The sequence below is a fragment of the Gorilla gorilla genome, chromosome 8 (assembly GCF_029281585.2).
Source record: "Gorilla gorilla gorilla isolate KB3781 chromosome 8, NHGRI_mGorGor1-v2.1_pri, whole genome shotgun sequence".
Classification (NCBI taxonomy): domain Eukaryota; kingdom Metazoa; phylum Chordata; class Mammalia; order Primates; family Hominidae; genus Gorilla; species Gorilla gorilla.
This window is the reverse complement of record NC_073232.2, coordinates 42,445,715-42,470,499: the sequence shown is the minus strand read 5'-3', so window position 1 is coordinate 42,470,499 and position 24,785 is coordinate 42,445,715. Positions and strand designations below refer to the sequence as shown.

The window sequence follows — 24,785 nt, the reverse complement described above, 5'->3', positions numbered from 1 at the left end:
GGTTTTCAACTTTTTAATATTTTTAGCATCAGAACTCTTTTCTTCAAAGGAAATCTTATGTGGTGGTTCAATATATGAACCAATTAAAAGTAGAAGAGCTCTGATTAAAAAGCCAGGTCAGGGATTCTGAAGCCCTGCCTAGTAAGCTCTTAACTTATACCCCTTTCTTCCTTCCCTCTACAGCGGTCCCATCAGGACATCTATAAACCATGGAGTTTCAGGTGCAAGGTTGGAAATCCACAGGAACTCACTCTCATGTGTGCATCATTCAGTGATTTCTCCACACACAGTGGGCTGTCAGATACATTTATAGCTTTTTTTCTTTACATTGTGCATCCTTTTCTTGAGGTAAAAATCTGATTTGCCTGTTGAAATACTATTGTCCAGAAAGCTTTCTTTCCCCTAGTATCAGTTATTAACAGCCCAATCCCGAGCAATCAATGCAGTATTCAGAAACTCTAGGGTGCACTCTGGGCTCTGGGTACATGGAAATTGTTGCTGCTTCCTAAAACTGTGAGTTTGCTTTGTTGCTTTGTAAAACATTCCAAAAGGCTCTCCCTTCCCCAGTAAAGTAGCTCTTTTCTTTTCCTTTCTTTTTTCTTTTCTTTTCTTCTTTTCCTCTCCTCTCCTCTCTCCTCTCCCCTCCCCTCCCCACCCACCCTTTTCTTTTCTCTTTTCTTTTCCTTCCCTCCCCTCCCCTCCCCCCTCCCCTCCCCTCCCCTCCCCTCCCCTCCCCTTCCCTTCTCTTCGACAGAGTCTCGCTGTACTGCCCAGGCTGGAGTGCAATGGCGTGATTTCAGCTCACTGCAACCTCCACCTCCCAGGTTTAATCGATTCTCTTGCCTCAGCCTCCCAAGTAGCTAGAATTACAGGTGCCCACCACCACACCCAGCTAATTTTTGTATTTTTAGTACAGATGGGGTTTCACCACATTGGCCAGACTGGTCTCAAACTCCTGGCCTCAAGTGATCTGCCCACCTTGGCCTCCCAAAGTGCTGGGATTACAGGCATGAACCACGCGTGTCCAGCCTACTTTTTCTGCTTTAAAATAATTAAATAATGGGTTTCTAGGCCAAAGACAAGAGATGGCCTTTCACCCACACCCATACTTTGGCCCACACTTTGAAGTCTCTGAGACATTGATTCATTATTTAATCAACCTACATTTGCCAAGGATTTGCTCTGTGTCAGGCAGTATGCTAGATGCTGGGAGTAAAAAAATAAAATCCTGTAGTCCCAGGTACTCAGGAGGCTGATGCAGGAGGATCAACTGAGCCCTGGAGGCAGAGATTGCAATGAGCTGAGATTGAGCCACTGTACACCAGCCTGGGTGACAGAGCAAGATCCTGTCTCAAGTAAATAAATAAAATACAATATCTGCCCTCAAAGAGCTCACTGACAGATGTGTGAAAAACAAAACACAGGCCGGGTGCGGTGGCTCACGTCTGTAATCCCAGCACTTTGGGAGGCCGAGGTGGGAGGATCACCTGAGGACAGGAGTTTGAGACCAGCCTGGCCAACATGGCGAAATCCCGTGACTACTAAAAACACAAAAATTAGCTGGGTGTGGTGGCACATGCCTGTAATCCCAGCTATTCAGGAGGCTGAGGCAGGAGAATCACTTGAACCCAGGAGGCAGAGGTTGCAGTGAGCCAAGATGGCGCCACTGCACTCCAGCTTGGGTGACAGAGCTATAAGAAGATACCAATACTATACTGTTAAGTAGAAAAAAGGTTACAAAGCAGTAAATATTTACATTTTATACATTAAAACTGCTTTCATATATATGAAAAAAAGACGGGAGGAAAGTGCATTCAAATGTTAACAGTGGTTATCACCAACTTGTGGAGTTATGGATACTTTAATGTTTTCTTCATATTTTGTATCTATTTGTCTATTTATTTTTAGAAGTGAAGTTTTGCTCTGTCACCCAGCCTGGAGTGCAGTGGCACAATCATGGCTCACTGCAGCCTCTAACTTCTTTGTTCCCACCAAGCAATCCTCCCACCTTAGCCTTCCAGGTATCTGGGACTACAGGCACATGCCACCATGCCTGGTTAATTTTTAATGTTTTTGTAGAGATGGGGGTCTTGCTCTGTTGCCCAGGTTGGTTTCTCTCAAACTCCTAGTTTCAAGAGATCCTTCAGCCTCAGCCTCCCAAAGTGCTGGAATTACAGGTGTGAGCCACTGCTCCTGGCTTCTTCTAAAGTTTCTATAATGAACACATATTATCTTTATGGCTGAAAAACAGCAATGAGGGGCTAAGTGAGGTGGCTCACACCTGTAATCCCTGCACTTTGGGAGGCTAAGGCAGGTGGATCACTTGAGGTCAGGAGTTCAAAACCAGCCTGGTCAATATGGTGAAACCCCATCTCTACTAAAAATACAAAAATTAGCCTGCATGGTGGTGGACACCTGTAATCCCAGCTACTCAGGAGGCTGAGGCAGGAGGATCACTTGAACCCAGGAGGCAGAGGTTGCAGTGAGCTGAGGTGACACCACTGCACCACTGCACTCTAGCCTGGGAGACAGAGCGAGACTCCATCTCAAATAAATAAATAAATAAATAAATAAATAAATAAATACGTGAGTAAGCTATTCAAAGAAAGGGAGAGACATGGAATCAATAATATGCCTGAAGAAATTAGGCAGGAACAAGAGGATGTTTGCCTCTTTGAAGACTGGAGGAAATGAGGGAAGGTTAAGTAAAGAGTTTTTAGGAGAAGCAGAGCAAAAGCTTCTGCCAGAAGTTACAGCAACTCCTTCTGCATATCAAAGGGTCACAGTGCTTAGTAAGTGTCAATCAATTTCTTTAATTGACTTGAATAGATTCTTCATCTCCCATATTACCTTTTTCTTACAGATAATATCACAAAGGAGTGTCTATACCAAATAACATGAATTTTTTTTATTATGTAGCTTCTTGGTTCAGGTTTTTCTGGGATTTTTTTAAAAGATTTTTTATTTTTCTAGCTAGTTAAGTGACCTTCAGTTCACTGAACACCTTTGAAGAACAACTTCTCATTACAGCAGACAGCCCTGATTGCTATTCCAATGTCATCACAAACCCCCAGGATGCTTGGAAGGCCAAGGAATCAAGGTCAGCTGTATCCACAGCCCTAGTCTCAAGCCTTCATCCTCTTACCCGATAGCAGGCGATTCCCAGTCCTAGCCAGGTAAGGCATGAAGGTGATCTCTTACAGGCTTGCATATAGGTTTTCTTTGCCTTTTCATACTGTAGAAAGAAAGCACCACTAAGCTACTGTTCTAGTAGCTTCAAACCCCATATTGCTGGGATGATCATGGGATCTCTGACAATTGCTCTCCAGAACAATCTAAGTTAAGCAAGTCCTTTAATTGTACTTTGACGTCTACCTTAAGGGAGTTATCGCAAGAAGATTGGTGAGAGGAGATGGATAGATCACATGAAAGAGCAGACTTTCACTTGGAAGTAGTTCCAAAGACATTTATAGTCTCTGTAAGAGTTGAGGCAAGGAGTTACACTGAAAGTGGGGGCAACCATCATGATTATCTGAATTCCACCTCCACTTCATGGATTACTCCCTTTCACTTAAATGCAACATCATATGGTGGCATGACAAACATACAATCTCTGGACTAAAAGGTATACTTGATACAGCCTCATCATTCTGGAAATCTATTCCCTTTGTTGTAAAAGATCTTAGAATTTTAGAAAAACTCAGAAGACAAACTTTCAAAGGACATAGCCCTGAAGGGACAATTTCTTGTCCTGTATCTCCAACATGAGATACATCTATAGCTGAGCCTCAGCAAACAGCCTAAGACCTGCTTGCCCGGGGTCTGCCTAAGTCAGCAGTGCTCTGAAGATGCAGCTTTCAATGACATCAGAAAGAAAACTTTTCCTTATATACTTCACTACAGTGGGATAGGGATTTCTCTCAAGCCTATGTGAGCTTTCCACTTAACATCATACAGCATCGTAATTTCTTGTTGCTGTTGCTGTTTTATATTAAATAAAAAGACAACTGGGTGTTCTGACGGGAAAAATAGAATAAAGTCAAAACAAAAGCAGGGGAGTCAAAAGGCCTTTGGCAGAATGTTGATAATTGTTATAGTGAGATGATGGGTCCATGGTGTTTCATTCTACTATTCTGTTTGCTTTGTATGTACTGAAATTTTCCATAAAAGAAAGGTTTTGTTTTTCCCAAGAACTCGGAATATTTCCCAAAATATGGGGAGGGACTGCTTCCATGGTCAGGTCAAAGTGCCCTATGGAATGGGGTTAGCCTCAGCTAGATTAAATATAACCCTTTGTGTTTAGGAGAAAGTTTGGAGAGAAGTCCTTTTGAAGCCCATGATACCTTCTGTTAGGTAAGTCAAGCTAAGGATGTTTCTACTACTGCGAATACAATTTTAGCTAGCATAACATTTACTGAGTTCTTAAGAACTGTTTAGTAGCATAATGGTTAAAATCACAGACTCTGGTTTCAGCCTGCCTGAGTTTGAATGCTGCTTCCACTAATTACTGGTTGTCTGATGTTGGGCAAGTCACTTTACCTTTGGATGTAAAAGTGTCATTATTATATTACTAGTTTTAGTCCACACAGATAGATGTTAATGCTTGAATTACAATTAGTTCCCAGACCACGGGGTTATTCCCCATCCTCTACCCCTCACCTCTTTCTCTTCCAGATAGATGAGCCCCAGTCTCAGGAAGATGAAGTGCATCTCAGAAGCATCCACTACAAAGCTAATGGTTCGTTCATAGCATGCCTTGGCCTCAGAATGATTTCCACTCAGAAAATAGAGATGGCCCTTCAGGCCCCAGACATTGGGGTTCTGGGAAAGTGAAAAGCAAGTAGTATATGGGATAAGGTAGTATTTAAAAGTACCTTGATGATCTTTGTTTAACATTTAAATTTAGATAGATTGTCCATTTCCTTTCTCTTTTCTTTTCTTTTTCAGATCAATCGTTTCTTTTTCTAAGAGCACTCAGAAACATAACCATTTAATTGTACAAGGAGACATTTTTCTAGGTCTGCCCTCAGATTTCTTTCTTGCATTCTTCAAAGCCATTTTGGGTGTGGAGTAAATATTAAGAAAAACATTCAAGCATAACCCCAATACTGTTCACATGAGAAAATATAAGAAATCTAGAAAAATTGAAATAAACACTATCAGCTAAAGATATCCTTTTCTCTGCTCTTTGCAAAACTCATGATTACTTTATTATTATTATTTTTTGAGATGGAGTCTTGCACTGTCGCCCAGGCTGGAGAGTGCAATGGCTCAATCTCCGCTCACTGCAACCTCCGCCTCCTGGGTTCAGGCGATTCTCCTGCCTCACCTTCCTGAGTAGCTGGGATTACAGGCATCCGCCACCACGCCCATCTAATTTTTTGTATTTTTAGTAGAGATGGGGTTTCACTATGTTGGCCAGGCTGGTCTTGAACTCCTGACCTCGTGATCTGCCTGCCTCGGCCTCCCAAAGTGCTGCGATTACAGTTGTGAGCCACCGCACCCAGCCAACTCATGATTACTTAAGAAAAGCAAATGGAAGGGTATAGAGAGATGAGTTTACTGACAGCTGATGACCACCCTTCTGTTCACCAGAAATCTACGTGTGATATGGCATCACCACCTTTAAATAAAGCCCCTTCTCCAGACTTAAGAGGCTTTAGCAAAAGTCATTACCAGGTAGTCCATCTGGGCTGCTTGTTGAAGGTATTCCTTTGCCTTGGCAAAGTCCTTCTTAAGAATGTGTGTTTGGGCCAGCACCAAGTAATATTCACAGCTGGGGCCTCCTTGAGGGCATAACAGCTCATGTGCAAGCACTCTGTGCACATACTGCAAGGATAATCAGATTATAAGGAACATATAAATGGCTGCATTGAGTCTTTTTCGGTTGAAGGATTCTGTCTCTGATAATAAATAATAAGAAATGTATTACAGAATGAAATAATTATCCTCAACTTCAAAAGGTAAAGGGTGAATTACAAACATTCTGCACTTCATAGTTCCATTACCAGCTATTCACCTAGTCACCAAATGAAGACATTACCAAGTGAATAACTTGCAATATTGTACAATTCTGGTCTTGCTGGTCATCATACTAGGTGAGTGTTAGACTGCATGTATTACGCAGCAGACAAAGGCACATCATCAACCACCCCATTTACAAAGGAGGTAACATTTTCAGGCAGCTGACATTGTAAGGAAACTTAAGTGAGATAAAACCGCCTTTCTAACAATCTAGACTTGAAATCTTAGAAACATAAATGTCTGTTTTGGACCCACCTCCAAACATTGGTTATGTTTACCAGTTTTGTAGTTTGGGCCAATTTTTGTATTTTGTATTTTTTTTTTTTTTTTTTTTTTTTTTTTTAGAGACGGTCTTACTCTGTCACCCAGGGCTGCTTACTGCAGCCTTCTGGCCTCAAGCAATCCTCCTGCCTTGGCTTCCCAAAAGTGCTGGAATTATAGGGGTGAGCCACCATGCCTGGCCAAATCTTTGCTTTTTACACTTTATAAGACCTACAAATTTAACAAAGTTAGATATACTTCTTAAGTCGAGGGTAAATCCTTCTTTTCATCTCCCACTGTTCCCATCTCAGCCTATAATGTAGAAAATTCTACATTATACTTACACCTTTTTAGGAGAATACTAGAGGGAACAGCTGCAGCTATTTTTTCTACCTGCCTTCTGGGTCTCTGACCTTGGGGAGCTAATGACTTATTTAGCTGTGGAAGAAGAGAGTCTGTTTCTATTTTGCGGAGGGTTAATATGTTAAAGGCTCCTGCTTAATGTGGCTCAATCCCACCCAGTTAATAATTCTTGCCCTTTCTTGAGCTTGCCTGCCCTTGAGTAGGGCATGCACTTGGCAGGATCAAAACCAAACACTCCTGGCTCCTGAGTCTTGATCTCTCCTACTGCTTGCTCATGAATATGCTTCTTTCTTCCCATGTGATAGGCAGACCTCCTAGAATGCCCTTCTTCTCTGAGAGGAGGCTTCAATTCTTCAGCTGCTCTACCTGTGACTGCATGGGTAAGTCAAATGTGGGGCTAGTTATGTTGTCCAGCCCAGTTTTAACAATAAAAATAAGCTAATATTTTTATTCCCCCACATAGTACTGTGTATGTTTCTAGTTGGATCTAACCTAGAAGGGAAGAAGGGAATGATTTGGCTCCTGTGAACCCCCAACACTCACAAAATGAATTCCCATAATAAAGTGATATCAGGCAACATATGCCTTAGAGTCTGATTTAGCTCTGTTGGTATTCTACAGGGAGAAGAACTTGCAGCGAGGTCTTCTGCTGCCATGTGCAAAGAGTGGTTCATGTTTGGATGTTCTTCCCGTTGGGCTTAAAGTATGCTCTCAAAAGCATATTTGATTTCTGTTTCACAAATATGTAAGCTTGAAAGATACCATTATGGATAGAATAAGGAGTTTGCTAAAATCTTTCCATCTACTTGCCCTTTTCCAAATACTCTGACCTGCACAGCCTTGACTTTCATCAAGAAACGTATGGTCTCCATGAAGATGGTGGTAGTTTGAGAAACACCATAATGAAGGCCGGGATGCAGAAGAGCTGATGAATCTTGACATTTTGATGCTTCTGAAAATATTACATTAAAAGGATTGAAGATTGGATATAACAGAAAAAGTGTCAGAAATTCAGACACATTCGGGTGGGCGCGGTGGCTCACGCCTGTAATCCCAGCACTTTAGGAGGCCGAGGCAGGCAGATCACGAGGTCAGGAGTTCGAGACCATCCTAGCCAACATAGTGAAACCCCATCTGCACTAAAAATACAAAAATTATCTGGGCATGTTGGAACGTGCCTGTAATCCCAGCTACTTGGGAGGCTGAGGCAGGAGAATCGCTTGAACCAAGGAGTCGGAGGTTGCAGTGAGCCGAGATTGCGCCACTGCACTCCAGCCTGGCAACAGAGCAGGACTCCACCTCAAAAAAAAAAAAAAAAAATTCAGACACACTCACTTGGCAGGGAGAGTCTTCTTATCTAATACATGAGAGGGATCATAATCTAGAAAGCAATTGACTGCTCTCTAGCAATGGTCCCCAAAAAGGAGCACTCAAAGGTTCTCAAGGTAAATCTACTTGTGGTTCCAAATGCAAGTACAACCAAATAAAAAGGTTTAAAAAGGTATTCAGATCTTCTTGAATGTGAAACACAGTTTGTAGATGTTTTTTAAAAATGAAGAACTGTTAGGAAATCATAGATCTGTAGTTGGCTACTTCTGTGAGCTAAATATAAAATCCTTGCTTACTGAGAGAGTTACACCATTGAGTTTGGATTTCAGAGCCTGGTTATCAACTTCAAACAAGTCAGGATTGCCATTTCATCATCGTAAGAGTCTTCATCCTTGTCTAGCTTATGCCCCTCTTCCAAGTGGAAATCTTTATTTCTAGTTACCTTTCTTTGTTGGTATCTCCTTGATAAATGTGTTAGATGGTTTTTGGCTTATACTTGGATCCCAAGTTTGTGTAGTCAAAATGGGTTCTTGTGAATCAGACTGCAGTTTGGAGGATTCTTCAAGAAATTTGTCTGGAATAGATAATGCAGTTCCTGGTCCTAAATAGATTACATTTTAATGAAAAATAAAACTTCTTACATTGGGTGTTTAAAGGTTATTGTAAGAGATACATTTTGCAAAGCATAAGAAACATATTCCCTAAATATTTCGTGAAGGACAGACTTGTTTGGTAGACTTGTTTATATTTTTGAATAATTTAAAGAGTATAAGCTAAACTGACAAAACAGTTTCTGTCACTGTGACCCCCCAGTACAACCATGCTGCTAGTCCAAGTCATAATATCAAACAGATCCCTATTTTAAGTTATTAAAAAAAATAATAAATCTTTTTATTTAAACATTTACATACAGATCTTTGCAAGGATACGTTTGTTTCAGTTGGGTTAAGATCTAGGAGTGAGGCCGGGCGCAGTGGCTCATGCCTGTAATCCCAGCACTTTGGGAGGCCGAGGCAGGTGGATCACGAGGTCAGGAGATCCAGTACCATCCTGGCTAACGCAGTGAAACCCCGTCTCTACTAAAAATACAAAAAGTTAGCCGGGCACGGTGGCAGGCGCCTGTAGTCCCAGCTACTCGGGAGGCTGAGGCAGGAGAATGGCGTGAACCCAGGAGGCGAAGTTTGCAGTGAGCCGAGATCACGCCACTGCACTCCAGCCTGGGCATAGAGCGAGACTCCGTCTCAAAAAAAAAAAAAAAAAAAAAAAAAAAATCTAGGAGTGAAACTGCTGGCATGTTTAAGTATGTTTAAGCTTATTTCAAAACTTGTCAGTTTCGTCCTCACTTTAGTAGCACACATACTAAAATTGGAACAGCACAGAGAAGATTAGCATGGCCCCTGCACAAGGATGACTCACAGATTCCTGAAGAATTCCACATTTTAAATGGCGTGTAACAAAATATCACTCCATAAATATGTACAAATACTATATATCAATTAAAAAAATAAGAGGTTGGGGCCGGGCATGGTGGCTCACGCCTGTAATCCCAGCACTTTGGGAGGCCAAGGTGGGCAGATCATGAGGTCAGGAGATCGAGACCATTCTAGCTAACACGGTGAAACCCCATCTCTACTAAAAATACAAAAAATTAGCCGGGCCTGGTGGCGGGCGCCTGTAGTCCCAGCTACTGGGGAAGCTGAGGCAGGAGAATGGCGTGAACCCGGGAGGCAGTGCTTGCAGTGAGCCCAGATGGTGCCACTGCACTCCAGCCTGGGCGACAGAGCAAGACTCTGTCTCAATAAATAAATAAATAAATAAATAAATAAATAAATAAATAAATAAATGAAGTTGGGCGAGGTGACTCACGCCTGTGAGCCCAGCACTTTGGGAGGCTGAGGCAAGAGGACTGCTTAAGCTCAGGAGTTCAAGACCAGCCTGAGAAACACAGTGAGACCTCATCTCTACTAAAACAAAAATTAGCCAGGCATGGTGTTGCACACTTGTAGTCCCAGCTACTCTTGAGGGACTGAGGTGGGAGGACTGCTTGAGCCTTGGAGGTAGAAGTTGCAGTGAGCCATGATTTTGCCACTGCACTCTGGCCTGGGTAACACAGCGAGACTCTGTCTTAAAAAAAGAGAAAAGAAAAGAAAAATAACCTTTAAAAATTGCCATTTATTGGAAAGCCATGTCAGTATATGAAAAAAAAAAGAAAAAAATTACCAGTTTTCTCAAGTGGTTACACCATTTTGCATTCTCACCAGGAATGTTTGAGAGTTCCAGCTACTCCACATCCTTGTTATAAATTTATCTTATCAATCTTTTTAATTTTAGCTATCCCAGTGGTAAATTACGTTGATTTTCAAATGTGAAACTGATCTTACAACCCTGCTTAAATATATCTTTTCTGTATGTTGCTGAAATTGACTGGCTAATATTTGTTAAGAATTATTGTGTCTAACCAGGTGTGGTGCCTCATGCCTATAATCCCAGCTATTTGGGAAGCTGAGGTGGGAGGATCACTTGAGGCTAGGAGTTTGAGACCAGCCTGGGCAACATAACAAAACCTTGTCTCTTAAAAAAGAATAACAATAATAAAATTAAATAAATAAAGAAGTATTGTGTCTAGGCTTATGAAAGTTATTTGAATGTACTCTTCTTTCTTTGGGATGGCTTTGTCTGGTTTTGATACCAGGGTGATTACTGTTCTCAAATTATGAGTTTGTAAGTGTTCTCTTTTTCTCTATTTTTTGAACATGTGGTATGATTGGAATTATTTCTTCCTTAAATATTTAATAGAATACATTAATAAAGCCTTTTGGGCCTGAAGTTTTCTTTGTGAGAGGTTTTTATTACCCATTTAACCTCCTTAGGAGATATAGGGCTATTCAGATTGTTTCTTCCTGAGTACATTTTGTTAGTTTATGTCTGTCAAGGTATTCATACATTTCATTTAAGTTGTTAAATTTGTTGGCATTAAGTTGTTAATAACTTCTCCTTATTAACTTTTTAATATTTATAAGATTTTCAGTGATGTCCTCTCTCTCATTTGTGATATTGGTAATGTGACTTCTTTTTTTCCCTGATCAGATTTATCTGTTTCATTGATCTTCTGAAAGAAACAGCTATTGGTTTCATTGATTGTCTCTATTTTTGTCTGTTTTCTATTTCATTGATTTCTATTCTGGGCTATTATATCCTTCCTTTTACTTATTTTGGGTTTAATTTGATTTTCTTGTTCTAGCTTCTTAAGGTAGAATCTTAAATCATTGATTTTAGACTTCTCGTATTTTCCAATATAAGCATTTACAGCTATAAACGTCTCTCTAGAAAATAATTTAGCTAATTCCACACATTTTGCTTTGTTTTGCTATCATTATCATTAAGTTCAAACTATTTTCTAATATCCTTTGTGATTTCTTCTTTGACCTGTGGGTTGATTATTTATTTATTTAGATCTGTATGTATTTATTTATTGAGACAGACTCTCACTGTCACCCAGGCTGGAGTGCAGTGACACAATCATGGCTCACTGCAGCCTCAACCTCCCAGGCTCACGTGATCCTCCCACCTGAGCCTCCCTAGTAGCCGGGACTACAGACACACCACCACACCCGGCTATTTTTTTTTTTTTTTAATTTTTGTAGAGATAGAGTTTTGCCATTTTGTGCAGGCTGGTCTCGAACTCCTGGCCTCAAGTGATCTGCCTGCCTTGGAGACCTGTGGGTTATTTAGAAGTGTATATTTCCAAATACTTGAAGTTTTCCTATATGTCTAGTGATGAGATGGTAAATGTTTAACTGCTGGCTGTCAGGGGTGTGGGTGGAGCCTGGTTTGCTGATTTCCATGACGTAAATTCTCCTACCATGGCCAATTTCAAACTACCGATGTTATGTCATTGAATATAGAGTTTCAATCCCATTACTGGGTATATATCCAAAATAAAACAAATCTTTCTACCAAAAGGACACATGTGCTTGCAATATTCACAATAGTAAAGACATGGAATCTAGCTAAGGTGCCCATCAATGGTGGTCTGGATAAAGAAAATGCAGTACATATACACCATGGAGTACTGCGCAGCACAAAAAAGAACAAAATCATGTCTTTTGCAGCAACATGGATGCAGGGGGAGGCCATTATCCTAAGTGAATTAATGCAGGAACAGAAAACCAAATACTGCAAGTTCTCACTTATAAATGGAAGCTAAACACTGGGTATTTGTGGACATACAGACATGATTCTAGTGAAAGAGAAGGTGGGGAAAAGGGGCTGACTGGGTTCTCCCCCAGCTCCTCCTAATGAAAATAAATAAAAAGAAGCCAGGGATCCCCCATAGCCAAATAAGCTCATGGATCAACTCATCCTTGCTGAGGCTGGGGAAGGCTGGGGAAGGCTGGAGAACGAAGCAGCCATGCGGATGGCCTGAGCCACATGCAGAGAGGAGGAGCGGAGGGGAGGATTGGGCAGCTGGCCTGGCTAGCTATCGGGGTGGAGGGGCAAAGCCAGGGCCAGCTTACCCTGAAAATCCCCCTCACACATATCCAAAACTGCACCACTCATGTCACACAGCTGCAAGAACACAATGACAGGATTCAGAGAAAGGAATGAACATCACAAAACATGAATGTCACACACACACACACAAAAACTATGCCAATATCATAGTCCTAGGCGGGCCACACCAAACCATGATGGATTCTACACTGGCTTAGAGATCTGAATGTATGGGACAAAACAACAGTCTGCTGCCAAAAGGACATTAAAACAGGGTCTGCACGGGGCTCCCTGTAACTGGGATTACAGGTGTGCACCACCATACCCGCCTAATTTTTGTATTTTCAGTAGAGACAGGGTTTTACCATGTTGACCAGGCTGGTCTTGAACTCCTGACCTCAGGTGATCTGCCTCCCTCGGCCTCCCAAAGTGCTGGGATTACAGGTATGAGCCACCATGCCCAGCTAATAAGTTATATTTTTATTTTCATTCAGTTCAAATTTTCAAATTTCCCTGTGACTTCATCTTTCATTAGAGGAATATTTAGATATGCGTTGATCATTTCTAAGTGTTTAGAAATTTTCCTGTTATCTTTTTTTTTTTTTTTTTTTTTTTTTAGATAGAGTCTTGTTCTGTTGCCCAGGCTGTAGTGCAGTGGCCCAATCTCGGCTCACTGCAAACTCTGCCTCCGGAGTTAAAGTGATTGTCCTGTTTCAGCCTCCCAAGTAGCTAGGATTACAGTCGTGCACCACCACACCCAGCTAATTTTTGTATTTTTAGTAGAGACAGGGTTTCCCCATGTTGGCCAGGCTGGTCTCAAACTACTGACTTCAAGTGAGCTGTCAGCCTTGGCTTCCCAAAGTGCTGGGATTACAGGCGTGAGCCAAGAGCCACCACACCTGGCCAGATTTTCCTGTTATCTTTCTATTACTGATAACTAGTTTGGTTCTGTCATGGTCTGAGATCATACATTGTATGATTTCAATTCATTTAAGTGTGTTAAGGTCAGTTTTATTGCCTAGGATATAGTTTGTCTTGGTGATGTTCCATGTGCACTTGAAAGAATGTGTATCTTGCTGTTGTTGGGTGATCTATAATATCAATTGGATCCCACTGGTTAATGGTGCTGTTCAATTTTTCTATATTCTGTTAATTCTCTGTCTAGTGGTTCTATCAAATACGGAGATGGGGTGAGACACACCCAACTCTAAGTATGAATTTGTCTGCATCTCCCTTCGGCCCTGTTAGTTTTTGCTTCATTATCTTACAAAGCTGTGTTGTTTAGTGCAAACACACTTAGAACTGGTATGTCTTCTTGGTGAATTAACCCTGTTATTGTTCTTTAATGTTTCTCTTTGTCTCAACTGATTTTCTTTGCTCTGGAGTCTTCTTTGTCCATTATTAACACAGCTACTCCAGCTTACTATTATTGGTTCATAAGCTCTTATTGTTTATCCTTTTATGCTTAATTTATCTATATCACTATATTTGTTTGTGGATTTTGGGGGACAGAGTCTCACTATGTTGTCCAGAGTGGTCTCAAACTCCTGGCCTCAAGCGATCCTCCCACCTCAGCCTCCCAAAGCACTGGGATTACAAGCATGAGCCACTACACTCAGCCTATATCATTATATTTGAAATGAGGTTCCTGTACACAACATATAGTTGAGGTTTTTAAAATTATTATTTAAAGTCAGTCTATGTCTTTTAATTTGTATGTTTAGACCATTTGCATTGAATGTAATTATGTTAGTTTCCTATTGCTGCTGTAACAAATTACTACAAGCTTAGTGGCTTAAAACAACACAAACATATTATCTTATAGTTCTCAAGGCCAAAAGTCTGAAATCAGTTTCACTGGATTAAGGTCAAGATTTGACAGGGCTAGCTCCTTCTGGAGGCTCTAAGGGAGAATTTATTTCCTTGCCTTTTCAGCTTGTGGAGGCTACCTATATACCTTGGTTTGTAGCCCCTTTCCTCCCTTCAAAGCCAGAAGCATAACATCTTCAAATATCTTTCTCTAGCCCTCTGATTCTGTTATCACATTGTCTTTTTTTTTGTCTGTGACTTCTCCTGCATCTCTCATATAAGGACCCTTGTGGTTACATTGGACCTACCCAGACAATCCAAGATAATCTCCCCATTTCAAGATTCTTGACCACATTTGCAAAGTCTCTTTTGCTATATAAGGCAACAGTTCCAGGTCCCAGGGATTAGGACATGAACATCTTTGGAGGAGCCATTGTTTAGCCTACCATAGTATTTATGTTAGGATTTAAGTTTGCCATTTTAGTATTTGTTTTCTATTTGTTCTCTCTGCTTTTTATTCTACTATTTTCCTTTTTCTGCCTTCCTGTGAATTATGTGAACATTTTTTAGTATCCCATTTTGACTTATCTATAGTGTATTAGAGTATATCTAATTGTGGTTTGTTTTTTAATGGTTGCTGTTAAGACAGAGCTGCAAACTATAGCCTATGGGCCATATATGACCTGCCACCTATATATATATATATAAAAAAGTTGTTTTGGGACACAGTCACATCCATTTTTAAATGCATCATCTATGACTGCTTTCACATTACAGTAGCAGAGTTGATTATTTATGACAGAGACCAGATGGCCCACATTCAAATTACTGTTTTAAAAAATATTTTATACTTGCAACTTGTAAGAGGGTTTGCCACACCACTTCATGCTGCTTCCATTACTGTAAATTGAACATTAGTCTTATAAATGTGATTTCAGCTGATAGAATGGAAACTAAATTACGAGAGGTAGGTAAATTAGATATATAAGAAACTGAGACAAATTAAATGGAACACATGTACATTGCTCCATTAGTGATATATGGAAGTAGAGAAATACAATACTAGGTTAAATTAAGGCAGGCAAGAGATTGGGCTATTTTGAATTACCAACAGAAGAATGTGTTAGACATGGGCTATGAGTCTAGATGAAGAAGATGGAGACTTCCAGTTAAACAGAGTAGATAGGCTATGTATATATATTTCCTTATTCTTATTTCGAAAATCTCACTAAAATGAGAATTTAAAATGTATAAACCTACAAAGATGAAGAAAACAGAAGAGGAAAAGTAAACTACAAGAAATATCAAAAAACCTTTGAAGGACAGAAAAGTAGATGGGAAGGACTTCTGCTTCTGGCAATTATTGACTGGGTCATTCAGACCAATTTCCCACTGAGGGCAACCAGAAAAGGTGAACAAAATATATATTTTTAAAACATGCTTGAATATACCAGAGAGCTAACCAGATAGACTCTCAAAGCTCACATCTAGGAAATGCAGAAACCCAGGGTTTCAGTTCATCATTTGAAACTATATTTTCTTTTTTTTTTCTTTTTGAGATGGAGTCTCACTCTGTCGCTGAGGCTGGAGTGCAGTGGCACCGTGTCGGCTCACTGCAACCTTTGTCTCCTGGGTTCAAGCAATTCTCCTGCCTCAGGCTGCTGAGTAGCTGGGATTACAGGCGCCCACCACCACACCTGGCTAGTTTTTATATTTTTAGTAGAGATGGGGTTTCACCCTGTTGGCCAGTCTGGTCTTGAACTCCTGACCTCAGGTGATCCACCCATCTCAGCCTCCGAAAGTGCTGGGATTACAGGCATGAGCCACCGTACCAGGCCTGAAACTATATTTTCTTGCATGGGTATATGAGTTTCAAGGGTGAGACTGAGAGTCTGGCAGGCTCAACTTTACTTTTGATTGACTCTCAAGGATGTGTATGGCAGACACTGGTAGACAATGACCACCAAAAGGAATTTGAGTTGAGATACCAAAGAGCTACACTCTAAGAGTAAAGGATGAAACTGAAATAGGCCTTCACAGGAATTATAAGTCATCTTCAAATCCTTGGCCTGGCTCGGTGGCTCACACCTGTAATCCCGGCACTTTGGGAGGCCGAGGCGGGCGGATCATGATGTCAGGAGATCAAGACCAGCCTGGCGAACATGGTGAAACCCCGTCTCTACTAAAAATACAAAAAATTAGCCGGGCGTGGTGGCAGGTGCCTGTAGTCCCAGCTACTCAGGAGGCTGAGGCAGGAGAATGGCGTGAACCCGGGAGGCGGAGCTTGCAGTGAGCCGAGATCGCACCACTGCACTCCAGCCTGGGTAACAGAGTGAGACTCCGTCTCAAAAACAAACAAACGAACAAAAAAAACAAATCCTCTTAATCCCTCAAACTGAATTAGTTTACCAACAGAGTGTCCTATATATGATTTAAAAATAACCAGACACACAAGGATACCTGGCAATATGAACCAAAACAAATAAAAAGGAGAGAAAATATAAATAGTGCCACAGGAGGTTGGGACACAAACTTTATAGTTGCCAAGGCCAGCTCGGTCATGGAGACCCTAACCCAGTGGCGCTAGAGGAATTAAAGACACACACACAGAAATACAGAGTGTGGAGTGGGAAATTGGGGCTGACAGCCTTCAGAGCCGAGAGCCATAAACAGAGTTTTACCCACATATTTGTTGACAGCAAGCCAGTGATAAGCATTGTTTCTATAGATTATGGATTAGCTAAAAGTATGCCTTATGGGAAACAAGGGTATGGGCCGAAACAAAGGGATGGGCTCTGGCTAGTTATCTGCAGCAGAAACATGTCCTTAAGGCACAGATCACTCATGCTATTGTTTGTGGTTTAAGAATGCCTTAAGCGGTTTTCCCCCTTGGGTGGGCCAGGTGTTTCCTCGCCCTCATTCCAGTAACTCACAACCTTCAGCATGGGCGTCGTGGCCATCACAACATTTCACAGTGCTGCAGAGATTTTGTTTATGGCCAGTTTGGGGGTCAGTTTATGGCCAGATTTGGGGGCCTGTTCCCAACAATAGTCACTGTGATCAAGAAGATAAAGATCAGATTAAGAATTTAATCAGAGAACAGTAAACTATAATAAAAGTGATGAAATGGGAATTTCAGAGCCTATTGCTCCTACACTACAAACATGTACAGGCTGTTACTGTACTGAATACTGGAGGCAACTATAATATAATGGTAAGTATTTGTGTATCTAAACATAGAAAAGGTACAGTAAAAATACAGTATTATAATATCACGGAACCACTGTCACATATGTGATTCATCATTGACTGAAACGTTATGTGGTACATGACCACATTTTTATGTGTATGAAAAAATGATGCTTTGATTATGTAGGAAAATATTCTTAATCCTAGGTGATATATGCAAATATATTTTTTCTATTTTATTATTTATTAATGTGTATTGTAGAATAAACTTATTTTATGCATGCATGGCCTCAATATGTTTATTACTCATACTTTTCTTAGGAAGCTTCTGGAGGATGTGCTCCACCAAAATGAGGAAGCAAAGTATGAAAGAGGAAGGCACAGAATCCAAGAAATGATGCATCTTGAAGTTAAAGGAGATTTTCAGAATCACAGCAAAGGAACATCCCAGGAGAAGAGTTACCCATCAGGCCTAGAGGGTAAGCACTGAGAACTGAAGAAGGAAGATAGAAGACTTTGGAGGAAGAAATATCTCTAGGGGGGAAAAATGGACTGATGCATTTTAACATCTATCTATCTATCTATCTATCTATCTATCTATCTATCTATCTATCTATCATCTATCTATTTTTTTGAGATGGAGTCTTGCTCTGTCACCCAGGCTGGAGTGCAGTGGCGCAATCTGATCTCACTGCAACCTCCGCCTCCCAGGTTCAAGTGATTCTCCTGCCTCAGCCTCCTGAGTTGCTGGGACTACAGGTGCCCACCACTACACCCAGCTAATTTTTGTTTTTTTAGTAGAGACGGGTTTCGCCATATTTGCCAAGCTGGTCTTGAACCCCTGACCTCAGGTGATCCACCCGCCTTGGCCTCCCAAAGTGCTGGGATTACAGGTGTGAGCCACCGTGCCCGGCCAAACATATCAAAAACATTGATGGGCACTTGACAATACTTTTGAAGCATGCGGGGGAAAAAGGCAAAAGGAACACAGAATACTAAGTTTTCTGAATAAATTAGGCAATTTTTAGTTCTTGGAAAAATAAAGCTATAAAAGAACAAAAAAATACAGAAAGTGGCTCAGCAGAGAATAGCATGTTTATAGAAATAATAATATAAACATTGATATTGATGTGTCTTACCTGTCTAATATATCTCAGGTTCTGTCAATGCCATAGACCCTCAGGTGCATGCTCTGTATCAGGCACTTTGGCAACTACTTCTCTATGAGAGGCCCAGTCACAGTCCTGCTGCTAAGGCTGACTGCCAGCACTTGGGTTCATGGAGTCCTACTACCTAGGAACTACTTATTTCTTCACCAAAGAGAGCCAGGCCCTCCCCGACCCCTTGGTTGGACAGTTAGTTCAACCAGCCACATAATCTGAGTTCCTGGCTCTTCCCACCACTTCTGGATTGGACAGAATTCTACACTTTAGGGTATGGCATATGACTTCTCAAGCAGGTACCAAATGGATCAGACTATAGAACTTGGAAGTATGGGTCCAATTAACTCCACAGGTGATTAATTTTGACCAGCGGAAGAGAAGAGACAAAATAACAGGTTCTCTTTCCTTCTTCCTTTCCATATTATTCAGTCATGGTTTCCCTATATAGCCTGAATGCTTGGAGATGTCCCACAAGACTAAGCAAGTTTACCTGCAAAGCAACCAGCTGCATTCTTTGCAGTTTATCATAATGAAATGGCCAATGTAGACATAAGGTGTCACCTTACATTGGTTCATATCCTTTGTTGCCTCTCTTACTGTTTTTTCCTCACTCTGCCTGTTCTGAAATTAACTCTTCTAATTAAAGTATTAGCATTAAATTCTTGACTCAGGCTCTATTTTATATTAAATCCAGGCTAATAGAATTGATTTTACAACAAAAAATTGTTATGATTACATAAAGATGATGAACATCAACTGAAAAAGAGCAACATTTCAAACTCAAAAAAAGAGACACACTTAAACTTTAGAAGCATAAATCAATAATTAATTAATTAATTTATTATTATTATTATTTTTTGAGATGGAGTCTCGCTCTGTTGCCCAGGCTGGAGTGCAGTGGTGCGGTTTCGGCTCACTGCAACCTCTGCCTCCTGGGTTCAAGCGATTCTCCTGCCTCAGCCTCCTGAGTAGCTGGGACTACAGGCCTGTGCCACGGATCCAGCTAATTTTTTGTATTTTTGGTAGAGACAGGGTTTCACCATGTTAGCCAGGATGGTCTCGATCTCCTGACCTTGTGATCCGCCTGCCTCGGCCTCCCAGAGTGCTGGGATTACAGGCGTGAGCCACCGCGCCCGGCAAATCAATGATTTAAATAACATATATAGAGAAGAGTAACAAAACCAAAACCTGGTTCTTTGAAAAGATTATGTTAGGCCTTTGTCAAGACTTATCAAGAGAAAAAGGCAAAGGATGCAAATAAACAAAATGCAAGTTGAATGGGGTAATTACTAACAAAATCCATATTAAAAATAACAAGAGGCTGGTCGTGGTGGCTCATGCCTGTAATCCCAGCACTTTGGGAGGCCGAGGCAGGCAGATTGCCTGAGGTCAGGCATTCGAGGCCAGCCTGGGCAACATGGTGAAACCCCATCTCTACTAAAAATACAAAATTAGCCAGGTGTGGTGGCACATATCTGTAGTTCCAGCTACTTAGGAGGCTGAGGCAGGAGGATTGCTTGAACCTGGGAGGCAGAGGTTGCAGTGAGCCAAGATCTCACCACTGCACTCCAGCCTGGGTGACAGAGCAAGACTCCATCTCAAAAAAAAAAAAAAAAAAAAAAGACTTGTAGATGAATGTCCATAGTAGTTTTATTTTAATAGTTCCAAACTAAAAACAACACAGGTATCTATCAACAGGTGAATGGATGAACTAATTGTGGTATATCCATACAATGGAATAATACTTAGCGATAAAAAGGGATGAAATATTGATATAAGCAACAACATGTTTAAATCTCAAAGTAATTATGCTTAGATAAAAAAGAGTACATACTGTGTGATTCTATTTAATTCTGGAAATTCTAGAAAATTCCAGGCGTTTTCTAGAATTCAAAAATTCTAGAAAATGCAAACTTATCTATGATGATAGAAAGTAGATTAGTAGTTGTCTGGAAATGGGAGCAAGAGAAAGAGATGCCCACAACTGGGCATGAGGAAAATTTTAGGGACAATGAATATGTTCATTATGTTGATTGTGGTGATGTTTTCTTGATTGTGTACATATGTCAAAATTTATCAAATTGTACATATTAAATATGTGCAGTTTTTGAAATGTCAATTACACCTCAAACTGTTAAAAAATGTAGGCACACAAAATAATAATGCACACATGCAAGGAACACACAAACAAAAACACACATACCACACATTAGAATGACTGGAGGAAAAGAGAATCATAGAACAGCAGGGGAAAGGGAGTACATAAATAAATACATTTGAGAATCATAAGAGAGGGACTCTATGTGGTAGAGAGAAAAGTGAGGGGGGGAAAATGAAATTTACTCTGTTAGAATGGTGCCCCTTTTAAAGACAGTAAATTCTCTAAGATTAAAACAATTGAATCTCAACAGTAGAAGTTTCAGACCACTAATCATATGAATGAGGAAATATTTAGAAGTTCAGAGTTTTTCCTGGTATCCCTGAAATAACTCAAACTCCGTGTATTCATTCATTTAACAAATATTTACTGAGTGCCTACCATGTGCCAGCTTCTGTTCTTAGGGCCAGTACTTTTCTTTTTATTTTTTAAATTTTGTTTTAGAGATGGGATTTTGGTCACTCAAGCTGGAGTGCAGTGGCATGATCACAGCTCACTGCAACCTTGAACTCCTGGGCTCAAGTGATCCTCCCATCTCAGCCTCCCAGGTTGCTAGGACTACAGGTGTGAGCCACCACACCTGGCAGTAATTTTTCTAATAGCCACTCTTCACCTCTATTCCCTGGCTCTACCTGCTGGGGCTTCCACCTTGATTGCTGTTGCAGAACCATTTGTGATTCCCCAAGGGCCTAAACTAGATTCTCTCTTCCCTCTTTCCTCAGTGTCTTCTACAACACCAGTGCTCTTTTGCTTTGTTACTTGTGCCTGAAGCATCCGTGCCTGAAGCTGTTTGGAGGCCTCATGAAATGCCATTTCCATTCGAATATCATTGTTTTGAATTTCATAGTACAAACCTGGGGAAAGAAAAATGTTGAAATACATATGACTATTTTCCCACTATCATATACTAAAGAATTGTATTTCACTTATTTTTCCCATATTTTACCAAAGTTTAAGAACTACATGATGAGCCATTGAAGAAGAGAAAGGAAAAAGGGAAAATCTTATAATGGGGAGAAAACACATTCAGATTACAAGAAAATATCTACCAAGTAAAGTCCAGGCTACAACATTAGTTGGTTCCAAGCAAGTAGCATCCTCAAAGAAAATTTCTGCTTGCTCATAGTTCTCCAACAGGACAGCCAGGACACCACACAGCAACAAGCTGAGAAAAGATCACCAACATGATTAACAACACGGTCCCATGTCACATTTATGGAACCAAGACAGTTTCACGTAGAAACTTATCTGTTCCTTCCCACTGATTCCTCATCTCCCTTCCACCTATACCTGTGGATATGACTCTGGTTGAGGGAAAGGGCTTTCCGAAAACACTCTTGTGCTTTGATGTTGTCTTCAGTTAGGAGGCAGAAGGCACCATAGTCCAACCAGTGATCCAGATTCTGGGGCTCACGGACCAATCTCTAAGCATCAGGAGAGCCAAGGTTATTGTGATACTATGTCCTATTTTTATGCATACAACATCACATGGTAAACACTATAAATACTGTAAGTTCTATGAAAGCACAGATTGTGACTTCTTTTTTGCTTATCACTGAATCTCAAATGCCTAGTGCAATCACTGTTCTGGCCTTTAGTAGGTGGTTGAAAAAAGTATTAATATAATTAAAAATTTGAATCATCAAGCTATTTGTTCCTAGTGTCAGTATTCTGGTCACTTTAAACTCATCTAATACCTTGGGAGCCTAAAGATTCATTGTATTGTATATCAACCATATATAATAATTTCTGCAGTAATCTTCAGATGGCAAATATAAGTTTATCTACAAATCTGAAAAATGCACTTCATGATGAGTGAAAACTATAAAAATTGCTTAAAGAAATTTAGAAAGACATAAATAAATGGAAAGACATTTCATGTTCATGGATTGGATGACTTAATATTGTTAAGATGTCAATACTATTCAAAGCAAGCTACAGATCCAAGGCAATCCCTATCAAAATCCCAGTGAAATGCCTCAAAATTCTCAAAAAGTTAAACACAGAATTACCGTATGTCTCAGCAATTTCATTCGTAAGTATATAGCCAAAATAATTAAAAATAGGTACTCATATGAATGCTTATGTACAAATATTTTTTAGTTTTGAGAGTGCTTTATATTCTGGATACAAATCCTTTGTCATACATATGTTTTATAAATATTTTCTCCTAATCTGTACTTTTCCTTTTCTTTCTCTTATGACCTCCATAGAGCAAATGTTTTTAACTTTGCTCTATGGAGCAAAGTTATCCATTTATGACATTTTTCTTTGATCGATCATGCTTCGGTGTCATGTCTAAGAACTCTACCTGATTCCAGGTCAAGATTCTGTCCTATGTTTCTTCTAAAAGTGTTGTAGTTTTACATCTTACATTTAGATATATGTTCCATTTGGAGTTGATTTTTGTAAAATGTTTAAGGTTGAGGTTTATTTTATTTTTTGCAATTGTTCTAACACTATTTACTGAAAAGACTATCCTTTCTCCATTGAATTTCTTTTAGGTTTGTCAAAAATTGAATGACCTTATTGGTGGGAACCTATTTTTGGACTTTATTGTTCTATGTGTCTACCCTTTCACCAATCAAGTTGGATTTTAAACAATCAAAAATGACTATTATGCCCATATTTCACAAATGATAGTAACAATCACTGGGAAGATGTTTAATTACCTCTTTATAATATGCTGCTGCCATCTCATAGTTCTCATTGACTTCTGCTTCAAATGCAAAGAGTTGAAGCTGTTCACTGCTTGTATAAATGGTTGCAACAGTGCCTTGGACATCATCTGGCATGGTCTTGTCAATGTCAAGATGTTAGGTAGACAAAAATGAAACAATTACAAGTACAGAGGTTTCATAAGCATAAATCTGATGTTAGATCCAGTTATGACATCTAAAATGTTACTGATTGATGTCTATAATGACAGTCTTGCCAAAAAAGTAAAAGAATAAGAGTGAACCAGGAGAGAAATGTCAAGGGCGAAGAAGCTCAGGTATCTGAATACCAACAGTCTGAGCTCATGGAAGTAAGTAAAAATTGCTTAGGGCAGAAATAACTACCTCAACCCTCAGGGCATTCATAGTCCCTATGCAGGTCACCTCTGACCTCAAACAGCTTCCTTCATTTTCTGTAGTGTATATGACAAATACTATCATTTTTTTGTGTCATGACATGAAAAAGGTTGGCAAGCCCTCGCTAGGTTCTTTAAATGTGAAGAAAACAGGAGATTAAGGGTAAACCTTTAGAAGCCAAATCTATAGTTTTAGTAGGAAATATAGACTGATAGATCCTTCAAAGGAAACAAAAAGGTAGGAGGAAAACCAGAAAAAGAATATATCCTATATACACAGATTGGGAGAGCAGGTCTGGTGTAATTAGGAATCTCCTGAGTCAGAAGCTATGGTCAAGAAAGAGTCCACAAAATTCTTTAATTAGAAGTCAAAATAATATCAGTGATTTTAATAAGGATAATTGCTAAGAAATGTGGACAGTAAAGCCAAATTTGAGATAGGCCAAAGAGAGTTTCTGATCATTGATTAATGCTTTTGTCCTGTTCTTTTTAGTTTTGATTATCTTGACCCCCAAATCCCTGCAGTGATGCACTTCTACACCCAAAACAGAATACTCTAATATCCCACTCCCAGAACCAACACTCCATATGTTGTCTTCCACCTTTTTGTTACTTAGCCCACTGAAAACTGCTGACTTTATTTCCTTCAGTTCCAATAAGCCCATCACTTCCCAGATGGATCAGTCTGAACCTCATGATAACCCACTCAGGCTACTTTCCCACCAGCATACTTTCATCTCAGGCATCCTTGTCCTTCTCCTGCATTTGTCCTGAAAATTCTCAAATTAAAACAATAGCACAATCTGACTTCTTCATTCTAAGACAAGAGCAGCTAACTGGTCCTAAGGAAAACTGCATAGACACAGAGATTGGTATCTAAGCTGCCACAAACTCTTGTGGCATTCAGTCTTAGCTGGAGACC

General features: G+C 40.2%; 1 protein-coding gene, 1 long non-coding RNA gene and 1 other non-coding gene across 14 annotated transcripts in view; 2 read left to right on the top strand and 1 right to left on the bottom strand.

Moving 5' to 3' along the window:
* CFAP70 (cilia and flagella associated protein 70) overlaps window positions 1–24,785 on the bottom strand; it is a 104,684-nt gene that overhangs the window by 16,019 nt on the left and 63,880 nt on the right. For 4 of the 11 annotated variants that reach the window (XM_019034553.3, XM_055353481.2, XM_055353482.2 and 1 more), the window contains 9 exons: window positions 23,463–23,588; window positions 22,081–22,214; window positions 21,840–21,955; window positions 21,423–21,644; window positions 8,420–8,578; window positions 7,479–7,600; window positions 5,677–5,829; window positions 4,660–4,821; window positions 3,146–3,235 (listed from right to left, as the gene is read on the bottom strand). In XM_019034553.3, the coding sequence (XP_018890098.3) occupies window positions 3,146–3,235; window positions 4,660–4,821; window positions 5,677–5,829; window positions 7,479–7,600; window positions 8,420–8,578; window positions 21,423–21,644; window positions 21,840–21,955; window positions 22,081–22,214; window positions 23,463–23,588 (1,284 nt within the window). The remainder of the gene's footprint in view (window positions 1–3,145; window positions 3,236–4,659; window positions 4,822–5,676; window positions 5,830–7,478; window positions 7,601–8,419; window positions 8,579–21,422; window positions 21,645–21,839; window positions 21,956–22,080; window positions 22,215–23,462; window positions 23,589–24,785) is intronic. The other 7 variants (XM_055353487.2, XM_055353484.2, XM_055353486.2 and 4 more) reach the window with 4 other exon arrangements.
* On the top strand, window positions 168–19,291 carry LOC109028557 (uncharacterized). Of its 2 annotated transcripts, XR_008669139.2 has the most exons (6): window positions 168–348; window positions 3,034–3,176; window positions 4,304–4,353; window positions 4,675–4,738; window positions 6,954–7,028; window positions 17,791–19,291. It is a non-coding gene; the product is annotated as an uncharacterized lncRNA (long non-coding RNA). The 2 variants fall into 2 exon arrangements; XR_008669140.2 differs by lacking the exon at window positions 168–348 and having other exon boundaries at window positions 2,909–3,176.
* Window positions 9,313–9,419, top strand: LOC115936181 (U6 spliceosomal RNA). The gene has a single exon (XR_004071742.1). It is a non-coding gene; the product is annotated as a U6 spliceosomal RNA (small nuclear RNA).